Source organism: Brachyistius frenatus, unplaced genomic scaffold (genome assembly GCF_029030835.1).
Source record: "Brachyistius frenatus isolate BFR_SWC_R1_liver_20210118 unplaced genomic scaffold, ASM2903083v1 Contig_83, whole genome shotgun sequence".
NCBI classification, from domain to species: domain Eukaryota; kingdom Metazoa; phylum Chordata; class Actinopteri; family Embiotocidae; genus Brachyistius; species Brachyistius frenatus.
In genome coordinates this window covers 877,146-898,723 of record NW_027210682.1, presented here as the reverse complement: position 1 = coordinate 898,723, position 21,578 = coordinate 877,146, and the positions used below count along the sequence as shown (strand labels likewise).

The following is a 21,578-nucleotide window of genomic DNA, read 5'->3' as shown; positions in this document are numbered from 1 at the left end:
CCAGGGAGTCAGATAGAAGACAAGGAGGAGAGCAGGGAGATGAGCACTCATGCAGGACTGATACATGTGTGTGAGCACAGATACAGAATGGCGCTGGGTTGCACAACACAATGTGACTTAGCCATGGAAATCCTACTGCTCTAATAATAGCCAGTACAATTCAGTTGTCTTGAGATTTCCTGACCAGACTGCACTGTATGTGAAGAGACACTCCAGGCACAGTAAGATCAAAGACAGCAGAGGACAAAGCCTGAGAGAATGTGGACACCATTTGAGACACACCTGTCCCTTGGCTATGCCTCCATTGGTCTGTCCAGGCAAGCGGGGGGAGGAGAGAAGCAGGAAGGTGATGCATCAAAGCTTCACCTCCCAAGCACAAATAATCATACAGTTTTTGTGGTCATGTTGCTACCTGTCCAATGCCGACATCGAAGTACTCATAGTCTACAGCGCTGGTGACAGACTGTGCTCTGTGGAACTGGGACTGCTGAGCCGTCGCTCCTGAAGACTGGTTACTGTCAGAATCACTGGTCATTTGAGGTGGAATTTGCAAACCCGGCACCTGACGAATTGCCCCTGTCTTACATTCCTATAAAGATAAAGAAATATTACAGTTATCTTAACAGTAGACATAGCTATTGTCATTTGGAAATCATTTGGATCATTTAGAGAGCTCCAAGCAAAAGAGGAACTGGCCATGAAAGAAATTAGCTGCATCAAAAAATCTGCTTCTCACTGTTGCCTACAGTAAACCACTTCCCTTTCAGCAGATAGGTACACCCTATCAATAGCATCAGTCAAACCAAAAATCCATATTGTTCAATTATTTTTTAAATACATATGCATGGTGAAAATAAGCAATGCATATAGGGAAGTGTTTTTGTTTTCTTTTTTTTGCAAAAATCAGATCATTGTGTCCTTGCGAGACATTGAACTGTATTTCATGCAAATGAAGGCCAGATCCAAGACACACATTGCTAAAAAGAGGTGGTTGTGGTCATATGTACCAAAACATGACAACTCAGTGCAGTTTTGAATAGGTCTTACCTCAGGAAGCCACTTCCTCCTGAAGTAGTTCAGGATTATCTTCCGAGGTCCGAGAGGAATTCCCAACTCTTTGAGATCACTGTCTTGGCAGAGAGCCTAAAAATGGAGATCCATGGCGTTTAAGAAAAGTCCAATTTGCCTAAATTGCCGAAATCTGATACATTATGGACAACATCCTCTGTCATTATTCTCTTGATTCTAACTAAGCATTATGTTTGAATTTGTATGACCATTACGTGTGTGTGTGTGTGTGTGTGCGTATGTGCGTGCGTGTGCGTGTGCGCGTGTGCGTGCGTGCATTACCAGTGACTCCAGGTTGAGGTTCTCAGCCTGCAGTGTATCCAGGTATTGTTGTAAGCCCAGTCTGGTCAAAGTCTGCTCCAGTGTGTCACAGTTTAGATGACAAAGGTCACCAGAAGGAACCTTAATCACAGAGGTGAACAGAATGGAAAATAGTTTTTTCTACATACAGAGAAATAGTTCATCTTTTTATCAGAATAGTAATGGAATCTTTCAATGTTGTTTTACCTTTTCTCTGACTTCTGATCCATTCTTCTGATTGGTTAACAGGTCAAACAGGATCAGAGAACCTGAGGAACAAGAGACAAAGCAGAAAAGCTTAAACTCAGAAAAGCTTAAACTCAGCTTTTTTTTGTTCCCCCCGCATGTGTTTCTGTGTTTGCACATCTCCAACCTAGGCTATGGCCCACTACTGAAACTGTCCCGTTGAATTCTGGGTGTCTCTGCCTAAAAAGGGCATGCAGCATATTGATCTCGGAGGCCACGGTGTCCACTATGGTTTGGCAATAGGTGGGGCTGTTGTAGAAAAACAAATCCAGCAGGGTGTCGTTGGTGAAATGTCTCAGCCTGCTGATGCTGGGTAGAGTGATCCTCTGGATGTCCCTGGAAAGTGGGGAAGGAGGGCCAAAATTAAAAACAAGGGTAGCAAGAGTTTGGCCATTTTCAGCACTTAATAATAACTTAATAAGTAGAAATTGAAACAGAGGAATCTTGTTTAATGACTATCTATCTTCATACTTACTCGTCCACACCAGTGGCATCCCCATGTAGAGCGCTGTGCCAGTTGACTGGAAGGAACTCCACTCGGCCCACCTGCCCATCCTGCTGAGCACGCTTATAATGAGAGGCCAGGAGGGACAGAGAAGCACTCCTGAAGTCATTTACTGGAGAGAGACAAGATGAAAGGAGTTATAAATGCACATACTGTAAATACATTCATATACAAGTAAATACAACTTACCGCACTGTATAATGGATCTGAAGCGCAAGTCACATGCAGGGCCGATGCCATGCACCATAAAGACAAGGTGGTCCACCTTTTCTGGTTCACCTGGAAACAAACATAAAAATGATGAGTGCCGACTGTGGGTAGTACTTCCTGAAACTGGTGTACACACAACACACATACCGTCAGGTATTTCCACTGAGATGTTTTCTACTCCCCTTTTGACTGTGCGTGGCCGTGTTTGCTCCGAGGGGGAGGACACCCACTCATCCTGCAATCCTATTGGCTGATATTGCATTATCAGCTGAAAAGAGTAGTCAAAAAAGGCTTATAATAAGGGAACAAATTAGCTCATTTAAAATGTGTCTTTTGTTTAAAAAAAAAAAAAAAAAAAAAAAAATCAACGTCTTTTTGTGAAATATTTTGCTTGACATGTGTGCTTGTGCTGTCTTTTTTAAAAATAAATACCATTTACTTTAACTTTGTTATTTAATGCAATAGTATAGATACTTTTAAAGCATGGCTTAAATGTACACATCATTTCTGGGGCCACTGTATATTTAGAAAAACCCTGGTGTGGCTTTGTTATGTAAAGAATTATTGCGTAATAACCAAGTGATGTTTTAACTGGAAATCTCACCTTGGGATTGTGTAAAATGACAGTTTCGCCAGTGAGAAAGTCCAGTTTCGTCTTCCATTCGTCCAAAGTCACAGCTACCATGTAGGCATCCTGAAAATTGGATGGGTGGGGGAGCACGGATACATATGAAAAGAGTAACTTGGAAACAAGCAGAGAATAAAGTCAGAAGCTGTAGGGATGAGTAGTGTGGTGGTAAGAGGTTAGCATCTGTCAGACTACCTCCAAACTTTTGCTGAAGTCCTCGGGGTAAGGCATGAATCTGGTGTCTTTGTCTCCTTTGTAGAACCAGGTACAGCGCCGTACTTCAGTGGGAGCTTGCTCCCAATACATGGCATAGCGTCTCCTCTCCTTGACATTCACATCATATCGCTCTCCATCCACGGCAACCACTACATCCTCCTCCTCATCTCTTACTGCAAAGAAAACACATGCAGATGTAAAAAGAAAGGTTCATAGTCCAACATTCAAATCAAATACTAAATCACTAAAATCTTGTCACTTTGTCTAAAAATTCTACCTTCAAATGCTGATATTTGTTTATAGAAATTGCGTACACTTTAATTAAATTTCTAAAGAAGTTACTTTCAAGCTAATTTTACACACAGGACTGTTGTTACTTTACAGCAATTATTGCCCACTCACACCGAACGTCTGCAGCAGCAGCATCACCAGGAGGAAAAGTATATTCTTTTGGAATAATACAAACATGAAATGTTGTCGGACTTTGTCGGACTTTTTAGGGATTGTCACAAGGAAAGACATGAATGTTTCTTGATTATAGAGTCCTTACATAGAGTTTGTAGAAGTTCATATTTGCAAAAGATTTGGAAATTGTTCACTGTTGTTTTTACCGATTTAAATATTTCTTTGGGTGGAGGATGTGCCTGATTATGAACGTGCAGAATATTTTACTTAAGTTAAAGCAAGAACTCTACACCTGCAAAACCAAAATAGATCATTTTTAGACCACAAAAACTTTAAAACTACCCTGAAACTGAAACTTGTTATTACATTTCTCGTAACAGTGATCATGTTCTAACAGCAGAGCCAAATGCCCTGCTGGATATCAGGCCAGTGATGACATTAATGTTTTGACATTTTCTCTTTCCAAAAGCTGTTTATAGCAAATTCACTCTTTTCCAACTGACATAAGCCCCAATAACCTTTAGTAATGCTAATTTATACATACAGTATACAGAGTAATATACATGTAAAATCCATACACATTCTTACCAGTATTGAAGGCATTCTCTAGTTTATCAGAGTCTTCTGTGCTGAAAGGGAACCATGACGTGTTGTCATCAGCCCGTCGACAGAAGAACCAGTGAGGCTGCACCTCTTGGTAAGGAGCTGGAACTGACTCCATGTCAAGCATCTCAAAAGAGGACGTGGAAGAAGGAGAGGCCTCATCCACCGCAGGCAAGACCTGAAGAAAGATTATGGCAACATGAATCAGATCTGAAATCAATATTTCTTTGTCATGTCAGCAGCATTGCTCAGTAAAAAGCAAATGCCTGCTATATACTCCTTCTTTAAACAGTACACTGTTCAGCTCCACAGTTAATAGAATAAGTAAGAGTTTCAACTAAGTCTGCGTTTTCTATTAAAATCCTATCAAGCAGTCTGAGACCATCAGACAACGCAAAGGACAGTTGGACAAGAAAGGATCAGGCCTCCTCTTGGCCAGGCGCACAAAGCCTTGTTTTATTCTTTCCTCCTGTACAAGCTAGCTCTTGTCTCCTCTTCTTTCAACAACTGATACGACTACAGCTTGTAAACAAATTATTTTCACTGAATATCTTATGTTCCCAAACAATACTGCCAGTAATACTTTTGGTAACCTGCTACTCCTGTTTCAGCGTGTTGAAAGACAGAGAACCTGCCACTGTTTGACACAACACCGATCCAAATTACACTCAGCTGCCAAATCAGCAATCCCATTTGTAGCCTAACGAGCATAAAGCAGGTGTACAGATTTATAATAAGATTGGGAATAAAATGGAATAAGAATGAAACACCCCTTTGTAAGAATTAAATCTGGTAAGCAACACCTTTCTGTGTGTGCAGTGTTTTCCTGGCTCACAATTACAGCTAAAACACAGGACATTTGGTTGCGTGTGTTGCAACACAAAAGCAGTCAAAGTTCCTTCAGTAACAAACCCTCAGGAAAGGTAAATATATTCTGAAGCAAATTCTGGACACAATGGTCGGTTCGTTGTGTCCTGCGGACTACTTGCAAAACTTAAAAATGTGTGAAAACCATAAAGAGGGACAGCATGTGCTGTTCACCTACAGCCCCTCTCCTTTCCCCCAGACACATTTCCATTTACCCTGCTGTCACTCAGTTTGTAAAGAGTGCTGAGGCTATTTTTGTCTGCGTGGACAAAAGCACAAACAAACACTCAGACTTTGACTTTTTCACGTGTTAATAATATTTATTCAGAGCTGTCTCATCACTTAACATCAACGATCAATCTACAATTAATCCAAAAGATCGTTCATCTTGTATCACATGGACGTTTGCTTTTGTAATAATTAAAAACACCTCAAACGATGCACAAGGTCTCTGTATTGTTTGCTTGGATTCACCGCCAACACACGATCACACATGTCCCCTCACCTGGTGCCCAGGTGTGTTCCCTGCTACCACAGTCTGATTAGCGGGGTCCTCTAGCAGGTCTCGGGTGTTGTTGTTTGAGGCAGCCTCGGATAGACCCCCCTCCTCAGCCTGACGGGAGGACATGAGCCCAGCCCTCCGCCCTCAGCCCTCACCTGAAGGGTGCAGGAAGTCACACGATCACAAGACCTGTAACAGCCCAGATCAACATGAATGAATGACAGCAAGGAGGAAGCTGAAAGACTTATAAATGGGAACAGAAACCGGTTACTGTTCAAGTTAAGTCAAACAATTGATTTATTATGAGTCATGTTCCAGTGCCACTGGAAATTTATAAATAATAATTCATAAAATAGCTCATGTTCGTGGGCAGTTCGCATGTTGTAAAGAGTATTTGTAAAGGACAACACCGTTGAGGCCAGAGGTTGTTCACGTTGGTTGAGGTTCATAATAGCTCAGTTATGATGTCTGGACGGGACATTAGTGATAATTTCTCCCTTCTATCATCCTTTTGGTGTTTCGGACATCGTTGCATTAATAACAGAAGGTCGTTAAATTAAACTCACCGATAACTTCACATTGGGTTCACGCAGCGGATGTTTACCAGTTATATAGCTCGCTGTGGCTAGCTCGGCTAGCCAAGGACAGCCTCCTGTCAAACGCTTGCTTGGCTAATCCTCGGGACTACGATGGATATTAGATGAGCGGCCACAAACGACCACTCGAACTGCAAAATAAAGGCTTACGACAACCACATTTATTAAGAGGGAGTTTTCTGTGATGCCAGAGTTTACGTCTGTGACAATTAAAAAAAAAGGTGAAATATGTCACCACAGCGTCCAATATGAGTGGGAAAGTTTTTTTGTTTTTTTTTAACGAATTAACAAAGTCAAACATTTCTTTTAGGATAGTATTCCATTGTAACACAGAGAAAAGATAAGGTGGTTGAATTTTAAATCAAAAACGGCATCCGAAAACATCCCCTATGATGAAAAAGAACTGCACTCTATAAAAAACAGTTACATTTACAAGGAGTACTTGAAGGCAACATGGAACACACTGCATCACGAAGCCGCTGCCCCCAAATAATTCGCTGACGTCATGAATTTGTAATGACGTGAGAAAAACAAGCCGTGGAAGCTTGAAACTTCGACAAACCACTCGAGGGGGAGCATCTAACGTGTCTACATCGTTTGATAGTTACATGCTACACTCACAGGTCACTTTATTTGATACCCGGGGACCCAAAATGCGCAAAGAAAATATTGATTGGGTGATTCGATTTGTACTTTAAGAGCATATGAACATATATTAGGATAGTGGGATGGGTGTAAAGTTAATGTTATACATCTTTACACTATTCTGAGCAGATGCATGCTTGACTTTCCTGTCTTTCAGCTGAGATAATTCATACTATGCCCTAACATACTGTAGATGACTGAGCTTTATTTCATGCCATTCTAGTTATACCAAAAAAGTCCCCTGTTTAGCCTAACCCAGAAATCCTAATGCTTGTTTGAACTCAGATATGTCCAGGTATGTGTAAAATGTGAATGTTGTAGATGCTGGCTTCTCTCCAGTGAGGAAAAAACACATCAGACGCAGACACATCTTTTAGAGGCAGGTTAACTACTTCATGATTGTATTATCTGTAAAGTCTTGACTTCACTATCATGAATTAAGAGTGTAATATAGAGTTTGCAGCCAATAGAACATGCTTGACTTTGGTCTACCACTTGATTATGTTCCATTGTTAACATTAAAGTGTGTGTAACCAGACACACTAAATGAAAATCAACATTTGTAATATGAAACACTCAATGTCAAAGCAGTGTGGTTGGTTGACTGGTGTCAAAACACTTACAAATGCATGTGCTTAATTCATAGTTTTACTCCAGGGTTTATGGAGGGCGGAGTGAAACACACCAGAGGAAGTAAGAGCTACAAGGTATAGACACACCCAGTCGAACAGAGTGTGAGAGAGGCAGAGCAAGGAGCCTGTGGAGCAATAAGAGGGTGTGGCTTTTTTTTTTACACAGGGAGAATAGACAACTTAAGTTTGCCTTTGAGAGGGTAGGAGTCACAGTCCTGAACAAACAGCTGTTTGCGTCCTCTCTGCTGGGCTCACAAACAGTCAGGCTGCACATTTCCACTCCCTCTCTCCTTCTCCAGTGCATTCCTGGAGCAGTTTGAAGCAGGACTTTTTCTAGGAAGCAGCTTCCAGTAAAGAGAAGTCAAAACACAAGACAGCTCTAGAAAATCTTCTACACGCAGTCATGAAGGACAAAGTGAGGAGAGGAGGAGGAGGAGTACGAAACCAAGCCAAGACGGGTGAGAAATCCCTGTGAAAAGTTTTTCTTCTCTGTCCCTCTCTCTCTCTGTCCTCTTCCTTCTTTTTTTCTCTGCTGTCTACTGCTGGAGAATGTGTGGAGGGAGGGAGATTTAGCACTGCACTGCTGCTCCGAACATGGCTGCTCTCTGCTTTCACCAACTTTCTGCAACTTGGAGAATCTGTTTTCTCTTTTGTGACTTTTATCGTGCATTTAGTCAGGAAGACAGATGCTTTGTTTTAGCACTGGAAAAATATTGAAACCACACAGTTACAATCTTTTAAGAAGCACAAAGATGAATGAAAAACTCTAAACAGCTTCTCTTGTTCTTTGTTCAAAATAAAAAACCTCCCACATTCTCATTATCTACTTTTTAACAGCTTCTGCCTTTGCTGCACTCTCAAATGGGCCTCTTCACCTCTTAACATTTGCCACTTCTCTTCCACAGGAAAAAAAAAATACTGAATTAAGATAGAGATTGGCCTGCCTCCATGTTAGATTGTCCAGGGGCGTTTTCTCAAAGAGAAATAACTATGGATAGAACATTATGATTGACAGGTTATGTAATTTTAAGGGACGCAGAATGAAAATCCTGTTTGTGCTTTTACTATATGACATATAGTGAATGATTGCTGCTTGCTTGCTAGATTACAAGCCAATTTAAGACTTAATTGCCAAAATAAATTTACCAATGGGGAAAGCAACATTATTTTCTGAAGTAATAAAACAGAAGCTCCAATACGCAAGAAGTGGATGGCCTTGACCTTGCAGAGGGGAGGGAGGCTCTTCCAACCAATCGCAAACAGCTATTTTCTGGGTGCTTTCCAATAGTAAAGTAGTCCCAGATTGAAAGCAAGAGTTGAGGATTTACTATAGAATGAAAGACGGCCTTCAGAGATAAGAACAAAAGGAGTTTTCAGCTTTGCTGTGTACACAACAAAGGTGTTATATATAAACTATGTGCTTGCAAGAAAGCAGGCTCTACTGCTAGGCTCGAGGCTTTTTAGTTTTTGCCTCCTAGCACTCTGCTGTCTCCACATGCCGGCGCTGGGTGTGGTTGTCCCTTCGCCCTGAGATGACATGAAGGCCAGCATGCAAATTCAACAGGCTTAGTCACACTACAGTTTGTGGAACATGCTGAGTCCTGCTCTCCCACTAGTTCTGGAAGTGTGTGTAAAAAAAGTAGACACACCCCACTTTCCTTTTTTTTTTTCTCACACACACCTACTCTTCAGCCCAGCTCAGAGCAATTTTAGCTGAGATTAGTGTACTTGTGTACTACTCTAGCAAGAATACCCCATTAGTCTTTGATTCTATTATCCATACAATTTGCATTTTCATGCTCTCATGCAACACTGTCTCGGGATGTAATGAGGCAGGAAAACAACACAAGTCTTTTGCCTGTCCTTTGCAGGACTATGTGATTATCTTCAGTTAGTTCTGTTTCCCTGATTTCTCCCTCTATCAGATGTAACCAGCCTGACTGGTGGAAATGATGCCAATGGCATTAAGCGAGAGGAGGACACATCGTTCCCTGTGAAGATCCAGGGAGCAGGAATAGAGCCATTTGAGCTGCAGGTACAAAACCAGGCGGCTATTTTCTCTCAGACATTATTCCCTCTCTTTTTAAAGATTAAAAAGACTAAATGAGTGATTAGGAGATGATAAAAACCAACAGTGACAGCTGAGACTACACATTAATAGCAATGCACCATCGTTATCTTGCGTGAGATGAGTAATTTTTGATAATATGATTTATCAGCAATGCTCTATCCTCACTAGGAGATATATATGATTTTCATCTAATAGGCAGATTTACATGTGGGCATTACTTGTTGTTGTACCATGCGCCTTCACAGGTCCATGGATTTTGGATGGTTCAAGATGCAGTAATGACTCTGCTTTCGAGGAGTGAGGTGTGTCCTCGCTCCAGTCTGTCACTGTCACTAGCTGGTACAACTCTGGATCCCCTTGCAGAACTGCAAAGCCTAAAGGGCCTTAAAGCTGGAGCCATCGTTCGCCTGGTGGAAGGTAACTTTGTTTTTTTTGCTTTGTTTTGAATGTTAGTAAAAAAAATTAAAAAAAATAATTCTGTGATGGCATACTGTAACTGTGCACTCCAGTTGTGTTTAATGTCATACATATTCTTACCTGAGATTTTGACACACATGTTTTTAACATATTAGCAACTCATCATTTTTGAATTTCTTTATTTCACCCATTTTCACACCACCTAACTTTCTTTTAGTTAATTACTGCACAATTTATGATGATAACAAACCCAATTTACTCTGTGGCACAATTATTTTCAAGGATTAGAAAGAATAATCCTATTCATATTTGTATCACACTGTTACCCTTTCACTTTTACACACTCTTAAGTGTTTCTCAGCTCAGTGTAAACAGCTGACTCAACTTTTCTGAGTCACAGGGTTTATAGCTGCAGAGATTTACTGGTGCAGGGATTACAACCATGTGCCAACCAGTTGATTTATTTCTCACTGTCCAGCTCTTGATATGATTAAACTAATTACCAGGTATGCATCAATGATTGACCACAAGTTTTGTGGTCAAGTATGTAAAAAGTCTCCTTCATCAAGACACTCGTTTTAAGTGGAATGTAAAATTTCAAACTCTTTGACCTGCACAGGCTGTAAAACAAAAGGAGTTCTAATTCTCACAAGTTCATCAGACCTTTGCCATATTACTGTGAATTTCATAAAGAGGGTCAGTATAAATTTTATGTTCACTAGTGCATTTCTTTTTAGAGCCGTACACCTCCCGCTCAGCCAGACTCCATCTGGCTCGTGTCCTGGAGCTGCTGAGAGCATCTGGCCCTCAGGATGCACTAAGAGAAGGACGTTCACCCAGCATACTGGAGACTCTCACACATACACAAACACCAGGTAAACACAAAGAATGTGAACTTGGAGGAAAGGTCAAGACAGAAAACACCAAAAAGCATCCAACTCATGGTAAAATCTCTCTTTGTTTCTGCTGCAGACTCTTGCTTACCGAATGGAAAGAGCCTGAAACGCTCTTTGAACAACCCAAAAACAGAATCAGCCAACCAGAATGGAGCTCCACCTGATTACCTCCTCCCTGGTTCCTCTGAGAGGCCACTCATGGCACTGCTGCCACACAGCTCCCAACCAGAGGTGCGTAAATAGCTGGAATCTGTTTGAAGAGTGGGCTATTCCACTCAAACACACACTGACTCTCTGTCTCTTTATATTGGCCTCGTCAGGCCCCCAGCTACCTAAGGGACTTGTCTCTCAGCTGTTGGAACCCGCCTCCAGGACACAGGAAGCTTCAGGGAGACTTCATGTACATCACTGTGGTGATAATGGAGGGACGACGCTGTGACATCACATCCTGTCCAAAAGGTTTCTTCCTCAACAGGTAAAGAAATTAAAGATGCTTAATCAGTCTCCTCTCTTTTGTGAGTGCAGTGAACTGTGGCAGAATCTCAAAGCAGATTAATAATGTACCCAGCCGGCTATATAATGTTAATAATTGAGCTGTAATGCAATAAATGTTTCAGTTCAGTTATGAAATATTTTCTCTCGCCTCTTTATCATGTCAGGTCCACAGAAGATGCTTTTGATCCTCGTCCTGTACAGTCCTCTCCAGTCTGTCACTGTTTCACTGAGCTGCTCTGTCACATCAGCCCCGCCTTCAAACAAACTTTCACCACACTCAAAAACAGGTAACACCTTAACAAGAAAACTCCATGAAGTAAGTTTAAATACTTAACCAAGTCCAAGCAGTGGTGTTAGATAAAGTAGAATCTATATTCCAAGTGACAGACCAAAACTAAATAGGACTATACATGAAGTGTATTTTGGGTAATGCAGCATTTTTCATTTTCTTCCTTCAGATCTCAGCTACCACCTGTAGAGGTGATGCCCACTCCTTACAACACACTGAGCTGGCTCGGTCCTCCCTGCACCTCTCGTACTCACAAAAACACCTTTAGCAGACTGGGAGTGGATGAACATGCAGTAACACAGGTTATTTACAGCACACAACAACTGTTTGTTTATGGCGATTGGTAGTAGTTTGCTGTCGACGATGATATTGAGTGTAACTGTGTGCAATTGTTTGTGTCTGACTGTAATGCGTAGGCTCTAGACTGGAATGAGGAGTTACAAGCAGCCAGAGATCTCCCTCAAGGCAGTCTGGAAGAGAGGCTGCAGAGAGACAAAGCTCTGCTACAGGTAATTGGAGGAGCTGCAATGTAGCTCGAAGAAACAGCAGGACAGCTATATACATATATATATATATATATATATATATATAGCCCTGCAAGTACAACATTAGGGATGATTTAAATAAAAAATTAAGCAAAAACTTTTTTATAAGCCTCTTATAAGCCTCTTATCTTGTCCTGCTGTTTCTTCGATATATATATATATATATATATATATATAAATATATATATATTTATATATAAACATTTCATTTCTTCTTTTTCATTCACCTTCTCCTCGTACCTGTTTTCTCAGGTAAACAGTGCATTTGTGAGGGCTGTCATGCAGGGGGCAGAGACTGTGGTGGATGGCTTTGTGGAGCCAGTTAATGGAAACCCAGAGGACCCAGCTTTCCTGTGGGGTGGACTGTTCATGAGCCAGGGAGCAGCAAGTGCAATGTTTGGTGGTGAAAGGGGTCGCAGGTAAGAGCAAACCACTAAAATATTACAAGATACTGTGGATGTATGTGACAAAAGAGTCAGAAAGTACCCCATGGTCCTTTGTTTTGTCTGATAAGAGGCTTATAAAAAAGTTTTTGCTTAATTTTTTATTTAAATCATCCCTAATGTTGTACTTGCAGGGCTGCTCAGAGGCTGGAGCTTAAAGGTGTAGAGGCTTACAGTGATTTAGAAGGGCTGCAGGGGCTTCACACTCTTCCTACAGCCATTGTAGACTACAGAGGAGTGCGACTGTCTGCCCAGGGTCTGGCCCCTGGACTGGAAGGCTCAGAGCAGGACCAGGAAACTACTGCTGCATCAAGGTACTCCATGTGGGCTTGTTTTATAAGTGGTGTCAGACTGAAATGTGCTTGACATTGTACTGTTAACTACCTTTCTCCGTCTGTTTTCAGAGGTTTGCTGTACGGGGTAAATGCTGGGCCCCAAGAGTCCCCTCATCGGCGACAGCTACTGGCACTCTTGGCTCACGCAGCCAAATCTCTGTCCCTCCAGAAACATGTTGTTGTGGCACCCAACGGTCACCAGGTGCCACTGTTCACCTCAGTGGATGCTCAGGGACTGTTGGGAGCTGACGGGAGGTTCTACATACTGGATGTGTTCAGGAGCTTGCCAGCTGATGCCAACTTCAGTCCGGAGGTGGAGACAGAAAGTCAGACAGTCACCGGAGAAGAGGAGAGTGATAAAAGCTGTAAGGAGAAAGAGGACGAGAAGGGCTGTGTAAAAGAAGGTTGGCCAGAGAATTATCATGCCAACTCTGGGCTTCCAAAGAGCTTTCCTCATGGCCTCTGCAGACTGAGACCAGAGCTGGTGCAGGCCTTCGTCCAGCACAAGTGAGTTCAACATGAAAGAAAACACTTTTAAACTCAGCAGTTTTTCATGAAGGTTAAGTTTGTTTTTTGTTTTCTCAGACATTGCCAGTTCACTCAGCGTGTCAGGGAGACGTTGGATGAGAATGGAGGCTTTGAGGAATGTGCAACAGCTTGTAAGAAGTGTTTTATTATGTCCAACTGAATGAAAACTCACATTACTGTTATTAACACGATACATGATATTTTGGTAATTTTATACTGAACACCGTTTTTTATTCTTGCAGCTGACTCTCGAGCCACTGATGCAGTACGAGCTGCATGTAAAGACGTGGGGTCAGTTAGTAACATCATCTTTGAAATGCGCTTTAACCCAAGCGTTTTTTCTCCAGGTATATAGAATAACCACACACACACACACGCACGCACGCACGCACGCACGCACGCACACACACACACACACACACACACACACACACACACACACACACACACACACACACACACACACACATTTATGACGTGCTTCTTGTCCTTTGCATTTAGGGGTATCTTTTCCTCCTGGTGAAAGTACATCAACGAAGCTGCAGGAGAGGTTACTGAGGGAAGCTGCAGCTTTTATCATCACACACCAGATACCAGCCTTTGTAAGGCGATCCATTGTTAGCATGCTGTAACAGACATTTTGTATGTGAAGATGAAAGAAGCTCACAATATGTGCGTGTGTGTTCGCAGGTGCAGTTTTGCCTACAAAGCAATGAGGCACCAATGGAGGGAGCTTCTCTAAAGCAGGTGCTACACCAGAGAGGCATTAACCTCCGATACCTGGGCCACGTGATCAAGGCCATTAACCAGTCAGAACACAAGGAGCGCCTGAGGCATATTCTGGTTTGTTTAAACTTATTTCAGCCAAACTTCAACTCGTCTTTATCATATGAACGCTCTCTTAACTGTGTTTTTATCATCCCTCTTCCTGTCTTCACCAGAGATCGGTCATTGGTGAAATTTTCACCCGCTCAACAAGAAGAGTGTTCAACGGTTTCCTCCAGGTACTTTACAGGATTCTGTGATGAAAATTTCTGTTCAATCTTACCTTAAAGTTGGGTGTTGAAACAGCTGCAGGTGTGGGTCCATATGCTCCAGAAAGAATGAAGTGCAGCCTCCGGTCATGTCTTTGTAGGGTGTGGATGTGCCCAGTCTCTCTGCAGCTGTCAGTCACTTCCTCAGCTGCCTGTTGGTTCCCCACTACACGCCCACTCCTGTCGGGGAGGAGACGAAGAAGAAGTCAAGGCGGCGTGGCCGAGGGGCTGGGTCCTCAGACAGCACGCCTTGGAGCACACTCACAGGGGCTGAGCTGTGGAACCTGGTCTGCCAGGATGCTGTTGAAACATATAACATCTCTGACAGTCTTGGGTGAGGACATAGGCTTTGTTTGTTCACATCTCGTGTTTGTCAGCTATGCAATGGTTCACCACAGTCAGATAGATATAGCACAATTGTCATCTTTCTCTGTGACAGCTCTGGTCCGAACTACCTGGTGGAGCACTATGGCCTTCAGAAACTCTCCTTGCTCAGAGAGTTCTGTTTAAAGACCGGAGTACAGGTAATGGACATCTGAAATTAGTCAAATTACTCACCAGAACAACTGAAAAAAGATATATATAACAGTCATGTTTTCATATATACTGATTGCAAAATGAGTTGCCTTTTAAAACCTTGAAAATTATTGCTGCATATTTAAAGGGGAAAGGATGTTTATTAATTCTGTGTTCCCACTAGTTGAGACTGAGAGACTACTTCCTCGACAACCACAACAAAGCTCCCATTGGTCCAGACGATGTCCTTAACATCTTCCCCGTTGTCAAGCACATTCCGATGCCAACTGGAGACGCTTCAAAGGCCTTACAAGCTGCACAGAACTCTCTTCAGAAGGGTGAGTCTACAAAACAAGACTGTAATCTTTACACCAAATATGTGTTTTTAAACAAATGTAAGTACTTTAATTAATGGGAATTCATAAAAAAAATAAATGAGAATTCATTCTGTGCTATATAATTGTCTGTTTTTGCAACTGCAGGTTTGCTGGATCAGGCTCATGAACACCTGAAAGAAGCAGCCTACCTGTATGGTAGAGTGTGTGATGATCTGCACACTGAGGCTTGTCATTGCCACAGCCTTTTGGCAAAGGTGGCATTCCTGCAGGAGAAGACAGCTGAGGTATTATTAGTTAAACTCAGTGACACCCCAACAATATTATAATGCTGATTACATGTCAATTCAAAAATAGTCCGTGAATTCATCAAATAAAATAATATGGATGACTTTATTACATTATAAAATGGGTCACTCTTTACTTGATTGAAGTACATTTAATTGATAATAATAAAATAGTAATGCAGGATTTACACTTAAAACTGTGTATTTATACACAGGGATATTGATACTTTTACTCACGTAGTTTAAATTCTTCCTCCACCACTGCTAATTTGTTTGCCAAAGTGAAGTGTAACTCTCTGGAAGTGGTCAGCACGTCTGCATTAATTTCAGGATGTATTAAAAGTTTTTTTTTCTTATCCTCACTGTGACTTCCTCTCTTCTCAAGGCTCGCAGTGTCCAGCTAAAAGCAGTGGTCATCAGTGAGAGGGTTCTTGGCTTTGACCATCCAAACACTATCCAGCAATATGTGAGCATAGTGATACATTTGTGTATTACAGAATGTGCTTTGCCCAGTTGGTACAGTGTGATCAGTGTAATTTCTTTTCTTTATATATGTAGGCCCTCTTGGCTGTGTATTTGCATGCCGGAGGCGAGACGTCCCTGGCTCAGAAGTGTCTCCTCAGAGCTCGTCTGCTAATGCTAACAGTCCACGGAGAAGACCATCCGTACACCGCAACACTGGATGTAAGTTGCAACTTAATAGTCTCAAATGTTGTTCAGCTAAAGGTCAGAGCAAAATCTTTTCAACAGAAAGAAAGATTAAATACATAAACAATATCTACTTCTCCAAAAATGACAGTCATATCATTGTTTTCTTGCAGAGCTGTCTTGGACTGGTGCTGACAGAAGATCACACGGGGCAGTACCTAAAGAACGCCCTCAGACTTAACACCTCTTTCTTTGGCCCCACACATCTGCATACTGCTCTCAAGTAAGATGTTATTTATTGTTTACATTGCTATTTTGTCAGGTCAATGTCAATGACTTATTTTGAATCTATTTTGTCCCCCTCTCCAAATCCTTACCATTTTTGTCCCTGGTTTCTTGTCTGTGCAGTGAGCACATGTTGGCCCAGTGGATGTGCAGCAAGGGTGACTACAGAAGTGCTATGACACATGAGAAAGAGGCCCTCACTGCCTTTACCTCTTTGGTCAGTAACTGCATGAAGAACAGAGTGATGTGAAAGTAGAAGGGTTGTGTGTGCCGGTAATCTTACGATCATTCTCTCTCTTAGTTTGGAGAAGATCACCCACAGACACGCTGCAGCAAAGAGTTCCTGTGCACCATAACCAAGCAGGCAGTGAAGGTGGAGCGTACTCTCAGACAGGCAGGCGCTGACTGCACCGAGCAGACTGTGGAGGTACGTGCAGGAGCTCATGTAAGACCTCTTTCAGTCTTACAAAGAAAAAGGAAAGTGTGTTTGACCTCCGTGTCCTGTCTGTCCTCAGTGTTTGAGCCCAACATCTGACACTATTCTGGAGCAGATGGTTCTGGTTACAGGGATCAGGAGTATTACACAGAGGTAAATGCTCACCGCTATGTATTTTGTGGTATACCGAAAGCTTTCTGAAGCAATATGTTGATGCCTGACTGATTCTTGATTTTTGAGGCTGATAGTAATTTTGAAAAATCTGATCTCAATATTTTTACCAATAGTTTTAAAACAAATAGTAAATGTCTCATGACCAAGATATGCACAGGCAAAACCAGTGCTTTTTAAAAAAAAAAATAATGATCATGTGCTCTGCTGTAGATATACTCTGTAACAGGGGGACTGTTCACCTGAAATCACCTCAAACAAACATTTGACATTTCTGTAATTACAGTAATTTCCTGTTACGTAGGGACCGGCAGTATTACATTTTTTGCATTCAGCTTTATATTTTCTTTCTATTCCTCTTCACTATCAAAAGAGCAAATAAATAAATACATACAAATAAAAATGTGATCTTTAAACATATAATGCTTGCCTTTTCCTTAAAGACTTTTTAAATCAAATATTTGAATATTTACCACCTATTATTGCTGTTACGGAGGATACAGATGTTTTCTTTGCATTTAATAGGTAATATACAAAAGAGGAAATTCTTGAAGGATTTAAATGACAAATGTTTGGACTTACAACTTAAACAGAATCTCAAATCCTATTTTCAAATACAATTGAAACCAAAAGCATTGTTTTGAGCACATTACAATATTTTTTCTTATGTAGAAACCCACTCATGACATCATTGTATTTTTATAGGGACAGGTTCCAGGAGTATAAGCAGAAACATCTGGAACTAAAAGCAGCAGTGGCAAAAGAACTGGGACTTATACGAACCAACGAGCCTGTCGCCTCAGAGACCGTGAACGGAGGAGAGGAAAGCTCAGATCAAGAAACAGGATGCCGGAAGGAAGCTGAGGAGGGAGGAAACCCAGCAGTGGAGAGTCAACAGGAGCTACTCAAGGGAGAGATGTCTGTGGAGAGCGCTGCCATAGTTTCAGCTAATGTTCATGTAGTGGAGGCAGCTGAGCAAAGCCAGCACGAGGTGAAAACAGATGTAGATGGTGACAGAGCAGCTTCAGATGTGGAGGTCAAGATAGTGAATGAAGCCTCGTGTGATGCGATGAAGTCAGGCTCAGGTGAGAAAAACGGTGAAATAAATGGAGCCGTGGACATCCCTGCTAGCCCATTGGGGCTTAAGAGTGGCGTGACCTGGGCAGATGTTGTTGTTTCAAAAGCGATCATAGCCAACGGAGCAGGAGTCAAAGCCGCAGCAGTAAATGGAGTCGGTAAAAGTGTCACTGCAAATGGAACAGCTGAGGAGTGAACGCAGGAAACAAGTAGTTGTAGTAAAGTTTAACAAAGTCACTGCTGTCAGATGAAACTCTCCCAGGATCATTGATGTATTTTGATCTTTTGAAGACGAAGGACAGAATGAGATGAAAGAGAGAGACAGAGAGTAGATGATTATCACTTTGTGTTGGAGATGTTACTCTATTACTGATGCTGGGAGAGGGCTGTACTTTTGATTCTTACTTTTTTCAACAATAAAATGTTTACTCTGTTGTATTCAATTTGTGCCTTCTCTTTCAAAGCCATATTGTTTTTGGCAACAGGACACAACATCCAATCAAACAAAATTAAAGGCAAACAGAAAGTCATGTTTCTGTAGGGGTGAGGAGAAGCTGAGTCCATGCAAAAAAAACCTGTTAAGTGGTAAAACCTGTATAAAAATGTTCTGTGAGTGAGATGACTAAGTTGAATGTGAAGGGTGCAAGCCATAGACCGTGTTTAAAAGTGGACGTAGCTTCTAGACCCAAAACATGATGCCAATGCTTTAGTGCCATAAAGTGCAATATCATCACGGGCCGCTAGAGTTTGAATCCAAAAAGCCTGCAGCGCCACAGACTTCCGTTTAATTCCTCTCATGAAATACAAAGTCAATACAGTTTTTACACAAGTTATTTTAGTGTTGCTAGCTAAAGTCACTCTTGGTCATTAGTTTTCTAGCAGTCCATCTGAAAATAATCCAGCCATTAATTAGAAATAGGATTTCGAAAAGCTATGTTTTTTTAAGGCATGTCTGTTTGACAGGCCAGTGGTACAGTCAGGTTTGCACAGGTTTCTAATCAAGAGTGAGTCAGATCCAGCACTCGCTCTCCCACGACTCAGCGCTAGCAAAATGGCAACGCCCAAATCCAAACTCGAGGCTTCATAACGGCAGTTCACAAGCCAATAGGTGACAACACTGTTCGTAACCGCTTGGTATAAACAACAGAAACACAACCAGGACAACCAGAAATGATTCTGACAATTAAGCAAAATGATGATGATGATCATGCTAAAATATTTGCAATTAAGTAATTATTGTATCAGGCCTACTCACTGGTAGATACCAATAAATCCTAAACACTGCTTCTTTTAAAAAAAAAAAAAAACACCAGACACATAATAATTTAACAGACTGTCCCAATTCTAAAAAAGTACCTATTTACTGCTGCCTGCAAACAAGCTTGAATTAATTTATCCAAGATGGTCAACGTTACCTTTTCCAACCCCATGAAGCCTTGGGACAAAGTTACCATGACAGTCGTATGTTTGATTCTGAGCATCGTTCATTTATTTAAACTGGTTATATCAGTGGCACTAATAAAAACAAGTCCAATAGTTTCCATCTCCTGTCTCAGTTCTGTGTTTCCCTCAGTATAATCTCCAAATCAGGGCAGTGTTGGTACTGTGGTTCAGACGACTCTGCCCATGTAGACTGTTGGGATCCGTTTAGGCCATTGGAAGGAAAGGTGATGATCGATGTATCATTGAAGACGTCAATCAGACGGGATGGACAAGGCAGCCGTCTCTCCTCACACAAATCCACAGCCTTACTGATGTAGCTGTAGTCTCGCGTGAACTCCCTCTCGATCATCCTGTTGGTGCAACAGACAGCAAACATGACCTCATCTCTCCTCCTTCATCGTCTCCATCTTGCTCGTCTTGTACAAACCTCTCCCTCATGCCACTGAAGCTGTTTCCAATGATTATCACCAGAGACAGACGCTGAGCGCTCCAGTTCTTCCACAGAAGGTTGTTGTACAGGGCTTTCCCACAATGCATCAGGTAAAAGAGTGTGGGCTTTGTCGCCAGATGCTTCCCCTCCTGTAAAATACAGTGAGACAGGATGATGTTTTAATCCATTGATTTCAAACATACAAGGCAGCCAGTAAGCATTAAAATCAACTTGTAGCATCCTGATTTAGAAAGTGATCTTGTGCTTTTTTCAGGGTAACTGTTTTTGAATTTCAACAAAAAAACCTGTATTTAAAATGTCCACATAATCTACTCCCAAAAAGAACTCTCTTGTCCCTAGAAGTTGTTTTTCACAAATCATAAGATGTAATAAATGTAAAATAATCTCTGACTGAATGTAAAGAGGTGCAGTTTGATTTGAAAAATGGTTTCAACTTGGCAGAACCAAAATGTGTTTGTGATGTATAAGTAGTGGTACTATCACTATCCATTTCCACACCAGAATAACAAACATGAGTGACCAACAACTAACCTCATTTTCCGTGAGTACAGTCAGACCCAGCTCTCTCAATACGTCCCTCTCTCCAGAGGAGAATACAGGATCATAAACAGAGCAGTCCTTCAGTGGAATCTAAACGACCAGTAAGATACAGGATTTATAACCAACAGTGCGAGTGGTTGTTGTCTCACTGATCTTGTACATGTCCTCTGACCTGTCCTGCATCCAGCAGCAGCAGCAACATGGCGAGTTGGTAGCGAGCTGAGACACAGGAGGAAAAGGAGCCGAGGCCATAACACACACACTCCAGCTGTGGACGTAATCGGCCCTCCCTGCCCTCCTCGGGGTCTCTCTTCTCTGGAAGTTTTGAGGAGGAGGATGCTGATCCTGCCACCAACAGCTGCCCTGAGGACATCTCAACAGAGTCACCGAGCTGCAAGTGAAAACATTCCTCAGCCTAATGTTTGGTGGTCACTCCACCAACAGACTCACCTTTCCACTCTTGCCAAAACTCCTCACATCTTAGCTCAGACCTATAGAGGCAGAAGATAAGCAAAGTTATGGGACTTCGGTGGGTTTGTACGCAAAGCCTCGGGTGAAGTGTATTTAGGGTAACATTTTTTTTTGCATGATATTTCAGGTGTTGCTGCCGAGCTAGATTTCTTACAATGTGTCTCGGATCCGTTTAACAATTATCCCGATATCCATCTGCTCCTGGCAGCATGTTGAAGTTGAAGACACCTGAAGCGACTTTGATCTCCTCGCTGCACCTTTTCTTCCCCGAGCCACCTGCCACTCCTCCCCGGTGTCCGACATTTATACCAACTCCCCAGTGCCACGTACAAAACATGTCATGAACAAAAATACGTGTTTTATAATCGAGTTTAAGTTATCATTTCACTGACATTTGCAGTTGTCGACTCTGCCACACGTGGGACTATTTTCAGTGTAACAC

The 21,578-nt window shown here is 41.9% G+C and overlaps 3 protein-coding genes across 8 annotated transcripts in view; 1 reads left to right on the top strand and 2 right to left on the bottom strand.

The window, feature by feature from the left end:
• Positions 1–6,568, bottom strand: part of ddhd2 (DDHD domain containing 2) — a 13,643-nt gene extending 7,075 nt beyond the window's left edge. For 3 of the 6 annotated variants that reach the window (XM_069709485.1, XM_069709487.1, XM_069709491.1), the window contains exons 1-14: positions 6,117–6,567; positions 5,554–5,739; positions 4,167–4,359; positions 3,153–3,346; positions 2,934–3,023; positions 2,477–2,597; positions 2,309–2,398; positions 2,090–2,231; positions 1,742–1,950; positions 1,576–1,637; positions 1,351–1,470; positions 1,048–1,143; positions 413–589; positions 283–309 (exon numbers count right to left, since the gene is read on the bottom strand). In XM_069709485.1, the coding sequence (XP_069565586.1) occupies positions 283–309; positions 413–589; positions 1,048–1,143; positions 1,351–1,470; positions 1,576–1,637; positions 1,742–1,950; positions 2,090–2,231; positions 2,309–2,398; positions 2,477–2,597; positions 2,934–3,023; positions 3,153–3,346; positions 4,167–4,359; positions 5,554–5,676 (1,644 nt within the window). In that variant the 5' untranslated portion in view covers positions 5,677–5,739; positions 6,117–6,567. Of the gene's footprint in view, positions 1–282; positions 310–412; positions 590–1,047; positions 1,144–1,350; positions 1,471–1,575; positions 1,638–1,741; positions 1,951–2,089; positions 2,232–2,308; positions 2,399–2,476; positions 2,598–2,933; positions 3,024–3,152; positions 3,347–4,166; positions 4,360–5,553; positions 5,740–6,116 lie in introns of all 6 variants that reach the window. The other 3 variants (XM_069709490.1, XM_069709488.1, XM_069709486.1) reach the window with 3 other exon arrangements.
• The window catches only part of LOC138627266 (clustered mitochondria protein homolog), a 27,991-nt gene extending 9,322 nt beyond the window's left edge, over positions 1–18,669 (top strand). The window contains exons 2-29 of the mRNA XM_069709484.1: positions 7,723–7,881; positions 9,349–9,458; positions 9,740–9,911; positions 10,649–10,786; positions 10,884–11,038; positions 11,128–11,282; positions 11,467–11,589; positions 11,761–11,893; positions 12,008–12,100; positions 12,389–12,555; positions 12,714–12,893; positions 12,984–13,421; positions 13,500–13,573; positions 13,685–13,789; positions 13,944–14,044; positions 14,133–14,285; positions 14,384–14,446; positions 14,578–14,810; positions 14,916–15,000; positions 15,177–15,330; positions 15,475–15,614; positions 16,000–16,080; positions 16,173–16,298; positions 16,436–16,545; positions 16,671–16,764; positions 16,849–16,974; positions 17,063–17,136; positions 17,860–18,669. Coding sequence (XP_069565585.1) covers positions 7,827–7,881; positions 9,349–9,458; positions 9,740–9,911; positions 10,649–10,786; positions 10,884–11,038; positions 11,128–11,282; positions 11,467–11,589; positions 11,761–11,893; positions 12,008–12,100; positions 12,389–12,555; positions 12,714–12,893; positions 12,984–13,421; positions 13,500–13,573; positions 13,685–13,789; positions 13,944–14,044; positions 14,133–14,285; positions 14,384–14,446; positions 14,578–14,810; positions 14,916–15,000; positions 15,177–15,330; positions 15,475–15,614; positions 16,000–16,080; positions 16,173–16,298; positions 16,436–16,545; positions 16,671–16,764; positions 16,849–16,974; positions 17,063–17,136; positions 17,860–18,427 — 4,206 coding nt within the window. The 5' untranslated portion in view covers positions 7,723–7,826 and the 3' untranslated portion in view covers positions 18,428–18,669. The remainder of the gene's footprint in view (positions 1–7,722; positions 7,882–9,348; positions 9,459–9,739; positions 9,912–10,648; positions 10,787–10,883; positions 11,039–11,127; positions 11,283–11,466; positions 11,590–11,760; positions 11,894–12,007; positions 12,101–12,388; positions 12,556–12,713; positions 12,894–12,983; positions 13,422–13,499; positions 13,574–13,684; positions 13,790–13,943; positions 14,045–14,132; positions 14,286–14,383; positions 14,447–14,577; positions 14,811–14,915; positions 15,001–15,176; positions 15,331–15,474; positions 15,615–15,999; positions 16,081–16,172; positions 16,299–16,435; positions 16,546–16,670; positions 16,765–16,848; positions 16,975–17,062; positions 17,137–17,859) is intronic.
• On the bottom strand, positions 18,666–21,578 carry srrd (SRR1 domain containing). Its single transcript, XM_069709495.1, has 6 exons — positions 21,291–21,578; positions 21,116–21,156; positions 20,838–21,028; positions 20,657–20,755; positions 20,102–20,253; positions 18,666–20,024 (listed from the first exon to the last, which is right to left on the bottom strand). Exons 1-6 carry the CDS (start codon positions 21,437–21,439, stop codon positions 19,784–19,786), a joined length of 873 nt encoding a protein of 290 aa, XP_069565596.1. The 5' UTR covers positions 21,440–21,578; the 3' UTR covers positions 18,666–19,783.

Coding starts and splice junctions, on each gene's coding strand:
- srrd (XM_069709495.1), bottom strand. CDS start 21,439: ATGTCGGACACCGGGGAGGAGTGGCAGGTGGCTCGGGGAAGAAAAGGT. Junction 21,029..21,115: donor GTTTTGGCAAGAGTGGAAAG/GTGAGTCTGTTG, acceptor AGATGTCCTCAG/GGCAGCTGTTGGTGGCAGGA. Junction 20,254..20,656: donor CTGTACTCACGGAAAATGAG/GTTAGTTGTTGG, acceptor TGTATTTTACAG/GAGGGGAAGCATCTGGCGAC.